At 45.0% G+C, this 8,835-nt stretch overlaps 1 protein-coding gene across 1 annotated transcript; it reads left to right on the forward strand.

Annotated features, from left to right (window-relative positions):
• The first annotated feature begins 3,213 nt into the window (after positions 1 to 3,213).
• Positions 3,214 to 4,497, forward strand: LOC110711211. Its single transcript, XM_021889590.1, has one exon. The coding sequence runs from the start codon at positions 3,214 to 3,216 to the stop codon at positions 4,495 to 4,497; it is 1,284 nt and encodes a 427-aa protein (XP_021745282.1).
• Positions 4,498 to 8,835: the final 4,338 nt, after the last annotated feature.

Raw genomic sequence — 8,835 nt, forward strand, 5'->3', positions numbered from 1 at the left:
AGGCTCTCCTACCCTTATTAGAACTTCAAATTCCATCACTGGGAATTGCAATTCAAGAAGGTTTGACTAGTGATGAAAATGACAAGCTTCAAATGGCTGAGCTTGAGGTGCTTGATAAGAAAAGATTACAAGCTCAACAAAAATTACAATGCTATCAAGCTCGCATGTCACGCGCAGTCAACAAGAAGGTTCGACCTTGCTCTTTTCAAGTGGAAGACATGGTCTTGGTAGTAAGGAGACCTATCATTACTTCTCGTAAAACTAGAAGTAAGTTCACATCAAAATGGGATGGTCCTTATGTGGTACGAGAAGTTTACACCAATGGAGCGTATAAGATTGTTGACGCTGACGGGTTGCGGGTAGGTCCAATTAATTGCAAGTTTTTGAAGCGTTACTATTCATGAAGTGAAAGCCTAGAAAACTCCTAAGCAAGAGGATAAACTGCTCACCCAAAAAAAAAGAAAAAAAAAAACATTGTATGAACTACATTGGCTTGATCTTGCGAGATAACTTGTTTATTTAGCAAGTACGTAGGCAACTTGGAAAAAAAAAATCAAGTGCAGCCACATCAAAAAAAAAATCATCATTGTAATACTCTTTGCCCGTAAGAGTATAAACTGTTTACGGTGAAAATAAAAAATAAAAAATAAAAAAATTACTCCTGGCACGCAAGAGTATAAACTGTGTACGACAAAGCAAAACTAAAAAAAATTTACTCCTGATTTGCAAGAATATAAATTTTGAATAACAAAACAAAACAAAAAAAAAATTACTCCTGGCTCGCAAGAATATAAACTGTGTACGGTAAACAAAAAAAAAAAAAATCATTAGGACGTGCCTGCCATGAAGTCAATCTCTTGTTGGAATTTTGAGTAGACCAGTCTTAAGACGCAAAGTTCATAACGACTAGGCGTACATGACTTGATGTCTCTGATGAGTTCATAACAAAATCCTGACTCATCGCGACATGGGCGACTCAAATCTTCAAGTTATCAAACATGTCTTAAAGACGCCAAGTTCATAACCACTAGCATACATGGCTTGACATCTCCGATAAATTCATAACAAAGTCCTGACTCATCGCGACAAGGCCGACTTCAAACCTTCAAGTCATCTAACCAGTCTTCAGATGTCAAGTTCATAACGACTGGCATACATGACTTGACATCTCCGATGGGTTCATAACAAATTTGTGATCGCGACATGGGCGATAACTATTGGCTGCCTTGTGAATCTGTCATATGCACAACATTACAAAGAACAAATATATCATACATACAAAAAACAAATGTACATGTATGATATATACATGCAAATATCACATAAAGAGCCACGAAGCAGTATACATGCGTTAAAGAAAAAGTCAAGATTGCTTAGTGCTTACTGACGGGTTCTTACATTTTTTTTAAGCCAACAAAGATCCAAAATCACGAGAGCTCTTTTGATTTAGGTGCTGAACATCAATAATGTTAAGAGTAAGATTGATTAGTTTATCAAATTTGTGGTAAAACAAGCCAAATTATCAAGGAATTAAAGGAGGTTAGGAAATACAATACAAATATTAGGTGTTTGGGGTCCAAATAACTTTTATTTGGGCCCAGTCCATAAATGAAAATAACCTAAGCCCATTGGCAAGGTTCAACCCTCCTCTCTATATGCTAAGTCAGCAAATGGATCAATCCAAGTGGCAAGCCCATCTAGATTCCAAGGGCCCATGTCCCTTACTCAAGATAAGGTATAAAAGTCCAATTTATCTCATTCATTACATTCATTCACATATAGCCTCAAGCAACCAAATCTCTTGCATAGCTATTCTCTCTACTTTTATACATCGTACTGACTTCGGCATCAGAGGGGCCTTCCTCGGCACACCCCTGAGGCCAGTTTACGTGTATTTTGCAGGAAATTCCCAATCCGGACATCTCTCGGATTGGGCCTCCTCTCCTCTCGTACGAAAGGACTTTCCAAAGGTCCATTGTTTTCTAACCGAAAAAATTTGGCGCCGTCTGTGGGGACACTTACAAAAATCTAAGCCAAAAATCTCAAGCCTACCTTGGCCAACGCGAAAATGACTAAGAATGGTAAAAACTCTAAAACAGCGAGGAAGATGGGCGTAATCACGACGAGGATCAATAAGACGCCCTCACCGTCGACTGAACCATCTGCCTCTAACTCTCTGAAGAGATAGAATCAGTATGAGGGATCTCCTCCCCGACAGGTTCACCAAGTTGTGAGCTCGCCGAAAGAGAGTGAAGCTCATGAGGAGAGCCCTCTGCAAAGCGTGCATTCTCACTTGCATCCGAAATCAACTCCTCCTACCGTCCCTTCTACGGAAGAAGTAGCAAAGGCAGTTGCTGTCTACATGGAGTTCATGAAAGCCTTGGGTGGGCGCCTCCCATCCGTGCATGACACTCCTCCTTCACCCCCGCCGAAACCAAAAAGTCGTAAGAGAAAGTTGGTTCCAGAAGGGGAAGGACGAATTCCATCCTCCAAGGGGGAAGGAAGCAGAAGGGCCGAAGATTTGGCTAGAGCAGAGCGAGAACAAAGTAGGAACTCTGGTCAATTCGGAAATTCCCAAGTCCAAAACTCCAAGGACTTCCTAAACAGCCACAACGCTTCTCGCCGAAGTGCCTACGAGCGCTTGGGTGAAAGGGCATTCACAACCGTCTCACTTATCCCGAAGGCTCTCGCCCCGAACTGTCATGCGAAGGGACACCCCTCGCTTCCACCTCTCTAAGAGGGAGAATTGAGGTTTCTTCGGCTCGGCAGAAGGGGAAGGTCGTGATGGTTCCCACCAGTTCACCTTTCCAGAGATGGATATTAGAGGAACACGTGCCGACGGTCAAGATTCCAGCACACATCACTTACAATGGAACTTCGGATCTGAAGGACCACATTGCCTCTTACGAGGGGCACATGTACCTTAACCCCAGGTCCGAAGCTACCTAGTGTAAATACATCCCTACGACTCTCAAAGGTGTTGCCCAATCATGGATCACCAAGGGGGTCAAGGAAGGCTCTATAACGGGTTGGAATGATCTGTCCAACAAGTTCAAGAGTAAATTCTCTACGGCTAACCGCCGAGAGAAAATGACCGCAGAGGTGATGAGTCTGTAGCAATTGGAAGACGAAAGTCTCCGAGATTATCTGACTCGTTTCAGTAACGAGTCATCCAGAATCACAAGTCTGGATCAAGGCTTGGCCGTATTTACAATGCGGAACGGTCTTCGAGCTGGAAAATTTCTGGACTTCATGGTCATGCATCCACCGCAGACCTTAGAAGAAGCCCTCGATGCTTCGGATAAATTCATCCGGGCCGAGGAATGGAACAAGGCAAAGTCGCAGTCCCAATCAGGGATTGTGAAGCCAAAAGGCCAACCAGCCGAAGTTCCAGGATCGAGGAAAGGGAAGACGAAAGCCTCAGAACCTCCCTCGACCGCTGAGCCGAAGAAGGACAAGGCACCCTATACAGGGAGGTTCGAATCTTACACCCCTCTCACCTTACCACGTACTAAAATATTTAGTGCGACGAAGGAAGAGGGAAGATTCAAGAAGTCGAAGCCACCTCCTTCGTGGCATCAGAAGAAGGGGAAAGATCAATGGTGCAAGTTCCACGAATCCAGTGGGCATCGCACCGAGGATTGCCTCCAGCTAAAGGACCAGATTGAAGAGCTGGTCCAAAAAGGATATTTAAAGAAATACATCGCGGAGCGCCGCGAAGAAAAAAAAGCCGAGAGAGATTCTCGGCAGGATCTGGACTTCCTCCGAAAAAAAGACAAGCCGAATGGCGGGGGAAACCCTGACATTCTCACTATTTGTGGAGGAATCTCGCGGAATGCGCTGAAACGCCATTTGAGGGGTTTAGCCCATAAAATACACAATGCCGAATTTCGAAAGCCACAGTCTCCGGCGCCGAACATGATGTTCACAGCCGAAGACTGCAGGGGGGTGGTGTACCCTCACGACGACCCGTTAGTAATTGTGACGGGAATCGCGAACCACAACGTCTACAGAACTCTTGTGGACGGTGGCAGCGGGGCGAATATACTTTTTCGAAAGGCATTCGACCAGCTGAAGCTGGAGAGCAGACACTTAACTCCAGTTCCCTACCCGGTAACTAGGTTCAATGTCTCTTCTTCATACGCAGATGGGAAGAGTCTTCTTCCTGTCTCCCTAGGCCGAGACCTAGCAAAACAGTGCATCATGGCCGAGTTCATGGTCGTTGATGTCCCGTCTGTGTACAACGTGATTACGGGGAGACCCTTCGTTCACGATGTTCAAGGAGTCGTCTCTACGTATCATCAAACGATGATATATGTTTTAGACGAGGGACGCTCCAAAAAAATCTTCGGAAGCCAAAAAGAGGCTCGAAGGTGCAATCACCTCAAACCATCCAAAAGTCGCCGCGACGACAAGAATGATAAGGAAGAAAAAGAAAAAGAAAAAGAAAAAGATCGAGGTACTAAAAGGCCTAAGGGATTAAGTGCTTCGGCTTAAGGATCCCTAACCAAAAGATCGTCTTTGGGATTGGAAAGGCTAGTTCTTCGGCTGGGCCGAGAGACTCAAAAGAAGATCAGCCGAAGCCAGGGAGGTCTGCTGATATTGACAGCAGGCCTGAATCCGAAGAATCTGGCTCCAAAGCAGCGGAGCTAGATGATCAGAAAGAGTCCATACCGTTGACCGAAGGAGATACCGAAAAATGCGTCAGCATCAAACAAGGACTTGATCCGAGTTTTCGGGTTGAGCTAATCCAACTCCTTCGGGACAACCGAGACGTGTTCGCTTTCTCGGCAGCAGACATGCCCGGGATTGATCCGAACCTCATCTCTCACAAGCTTAACGTTGACTCTACATGTCGGCCCGTTAAGCAAAAGAAGCGGAACTATTCCGCACAAAAGAACCAGGATATCGCAGCCGAAGTCAAGAAACTTCTAGATGCGGGGTTCATCAACCTTGTCAATATCCGAAATGGGTGGCTAATGTGGTGATGGTTCAGAAGGAAAATGGCACCAGGAGAATGTGCGTTGACTTCACAGACCTAAACAGGGCCTGTCCGAAAGACTTTTATCCCTTCCCGAGAATCGATCAGCTAGTCGATTCAACAAGTGGCCATGCCCTCCTTAGTTTCATGGACGCATTTTCCAGGTACCATCAGATCTTCATGCACCCCGATGACAGAGCAACAACGGCCTTCGTTACGAGTGCCGGGGTGTATAATTACAAGATGATGCCCTTCGGCTTGAAAAATGTCGGAGCGATGTATCAGAGATTGGTGGATCACGTATTCTCCAAGCAGAAAGGCCGCAACATGGAGGTCTATGTTGATGATTCCATCGTCAAAAGCAAAGAGGCTAAAGACCATGTTGTAGACCTGGCCGAAACTTTCGCCACTCTAAGAAAGCATCAGATGAAGCTTAATCCGAAAAAATGTGTCTTTGGCGTGAAGTCGGGAAATTTTCTCGGCTTCATGGTTAGAAAAAGGGGGATTGACGCCAATCCCGCCAAAGTACAAGAAGCCCTCGACCTCCTTGAGCCGAAAACAAAGAGGGATGTTCAGCGTCTTACTGGGAGAATGGCTGCCCTGTCTAGGTTCATCTCAAGGGCCTCGGACAAAGGGTTACCCTTCTTCAAAGCGCTCAAACTTCCAAAATCAAAAGAGCTCGTATGGGAGGAAGAGCAGAAAACAGCCTTTCAGCAGCTCCGAGAACACTTAGCTCATCTCCCAACGCTGGCAAGACCAGCCGAAGGAGAAACTCTGTATTTATACGTGGCGGTCAGTCCAGCCACGATCAGTGCGGTACTGCTGAGAGAAGAAGAAAATATCCAACAGCTGATCTATTTTGTCAGCCATACTCTAACAGATGCCGAGACCCGTTACCCCTTGCTCAAAAAAGTTGCATACGCAGTGGTGGTAGCGGCTCTAAAATTGAGGCCCTATTTCGACTTTCATCAAATAGTGGTCTTAACGGATCAGCCGTTAGAAAAAAGTCCTCGGCAAAGTTGAGAAGTCTGGTAGACTAACAAAGTGGGCTTTTGAGCTCATGAGTTCAGCATAAGTTACCAGCCGAGGGCAGCTATCAAGGCCCAAGCCTTGGCAGATTTCCTAGCCGAGTGCTCTTATCAAGGGGCACTTGACAAAGGGAAGAAAATTTGGACCGTTTTCATGGATGGCTCAGCAACCGTTAATGGTTCGGGGGCAGGGGTAGTCATTACCTCTCCCGAAGGCAAATCCTTTGTGTATGCACTCAAGTTTTCATTCAAAGCTTCCAACAACGAAGCTGAATACGAGGTGGCAATTACTGGCCTAGAATTGTGCATAGCGCTGGAAGCCGAGCATGTCTGTTTGAAAATAGACTCTCAGCTCGTCGCAAATCAGATTCGAGGCAAATATGAGGCCAAAGAGTCCTCAATGATCTCTTACCTCGCCAAGATCAAAACGGTTATAGCGAAGCTGAGAACTTTTGAAATTGAGATGATCCCAAGGGATCAAAACGCTCAAGCCGATGCACTCTCCAAACTCGCGAGTTCATCTCTCACTGAGCTGAACCGGTCCGTAAATGTGGAGGTGCGTCGAGGAAGAAGCATCGACCAAGAGCCCGAGGTTCTTTGTGTTGCAAGCGAGCCGAGCTGGACGGATCCCATCCTTGCTTACAAGCTCCAAGGAGAACTCCCTGAAGACAGAATCCTTGCTTCAAAGTGTAAAAGAATCAGTTCAAGATTCATCGTCTACAACGAGGAACTCCTGAAAAAATCATTTTCTGCCCCACTGTTGAAATGTGTGGGTCCAACAGATGCAGATTACATCCTTCGGGGAATTCACCTAGGCATCTGTGAGAATCACATAGGGGGAAGGACCCTAGCCCATAAAGCACTTAGGGCGGGGTACTACTGGCCAACCATGATTGCTGACGCCAAGGAGCTAGTGAGAAAGTATGAGAAATGTCAAAAATTCGCACCAGTCATCCATCGGCCGTCGCGAAACCTTCAGCCAATCCTAAATCCTCTTCCCTTTGCCCAATGGGGATTGGATATTTTGGGACCTTTTCCTGAAGCTCCTTACCAGAAAAAGTGGCTGATAGTCGGCATTGACTATTTCAGCAAATGGATCGAAGCCGAAGCAGCTTCGAACTTAACTGAGCAAACAGTCAGGAAATTTATCTGGCAGAATATCATCACTCGCTTCGGCATCCCGAAGGTGTTTGTCTTTGACCATGGAAGACAATTCGATAATCTGCCGCTGAAGCGGTACACTGATCAGTTCGGAATAATAATGGCATATTCGGCAGTCTGTCATCCTCAAAGTAATGGCCAAGCCGAAGCCGCAAATAAGAAAATACTCAGCACTCTGAAACAGAGAGTTGAAGATCAAAAGTCCGAGTCGATAGAGGAACTTCCCGGAACTCTATGGTCACTTCGGACAACCGAGAAAGAGGCAACAGGACATTCACCTTTCGAATTAGTGTATGGATCCGAAGCTGTTTTGCCAGTGGATATTGGCTCAGAAAGTCTTCGAGTCAACCAGTTCTCAGCCGAAGAAAATGAGCATCTCATGAAAGAGTCCCTTGATTTCCTAGACGAAATCCGAGATTCGGCCAAAGACAAAATGACAGCATACAAACAAAGAATCAACAAGTTCTATAACCAAAGAGTCAAAGCAAGGCTTCTCAAAGTTGGGGACCTTGTTCTTCGGAATGCTGTCGCTGTCCAAAAAGGTCCCATCCATAGAAAACTTTCGAAAAACTGGGAGGGGCCCTATGAAATATATGATGAGCTCCAACCAGGAACTTATCGACTTCGGCAATTAGATGGAATTGAGCTGAAAAACCATTGGAATGCTGATGTACTTAAGAGATATCATGTGTAAAACCCGTTGTAGGAGAACAATCTATGTAAGTACATTTTATTCAGTCAATGAAAGGCCTTTGAGCCACCATTAGTCAAAATTTTATTATGTTTTCATTATTTCTGTCTTCATCGTTTTTGAAAAATTCAAGGTTTACACCCGCGCTGTCCGAAGTATTGCATAGTGATGCACTGTACTTCGGCAAGCCGAAGAACCTGCCAAAATGAGGGTAACGAATAGAACCTCGAGGTATTGCATAGTGATGCACTGTGCCTCGGACGATTCGTTACTCTTGGCAAAGAGGTCATAGGCTCATCTACGACATAGCCTAAAATAAGAATTGATAAAAGCCTCGAAGTATTGCATAATGATGCCTTGTGCTTCGGCAAGTCAATTCCGGGTGATGATTTCACCTCCGAAGTATTGCATAGTGATGCCTTGTACTTAGGATGATCATTGCCCTGGCACTGTGTCTCAGATAGTCGTTCCCTCGGATGAATTAAAACCAGGCAGAACATAAAAAACAAACATAAGTGTTGAGACTGTTATGGTGCAAAAATTTTACTAACCTCAGAACTCTAAAGACCTCATCTCCAAAATTCTAGGGGGGCAAGAGGTACTCACCCATCAAGCTTCAAGCCGAAGCCCAGTACTTGGAAAAAATTTATAGCCAAAACCCGAGTAAAATGAGCAAGGCAAAAAGAATGAGGAGACAGTACATTCAAACAAAGGGAATTCTCAGCCAAGTATTTTCTAAGCCGAAGCTTTACACTCAGCCAAATTTTGAAAGATTCAGAAAAATAACTAAGCCTTAAAGCCACTCAAACAGGAAAAGTGGAAGAAAAAGCTGAAATTCTACTTCATCATTCAGAAAAGTTTGGACTACAAATATCAGTTCCGAACATTAAGAAATTCAAAGTCGGCAGCCGCCACAAAGCGGAAAACACAGCTGCGAAAAGTACACAAAAACAGTTAAAAAGTTTGTACAAAGG

Source organism: Chenopodium quinoa, unplaced genomic scaffold (assembly GCF_001683475.1).
Source record: "Chenopodium quinoa cultivar QQ74 unplaced genomic scaffold, ASM168347v1, whole genome shotgun sequence".
NCBI classification, from domain to species: Eukaryota; Viridiplantae; Streptophyta; class Magnoliopsida; order Caryophyllales; family Amaranthaceae; genus Chenopodium; species Chenopodium quinoa.

Coding starts and splice junctions, on each gene's coding strand:
- LOC110711211 (XM_021889590.1), top strand. CDS start 3,214: ATGCGGAACGGTCTTCGAGCTGGAAAATTTCTGGACTTCATGGTCATG.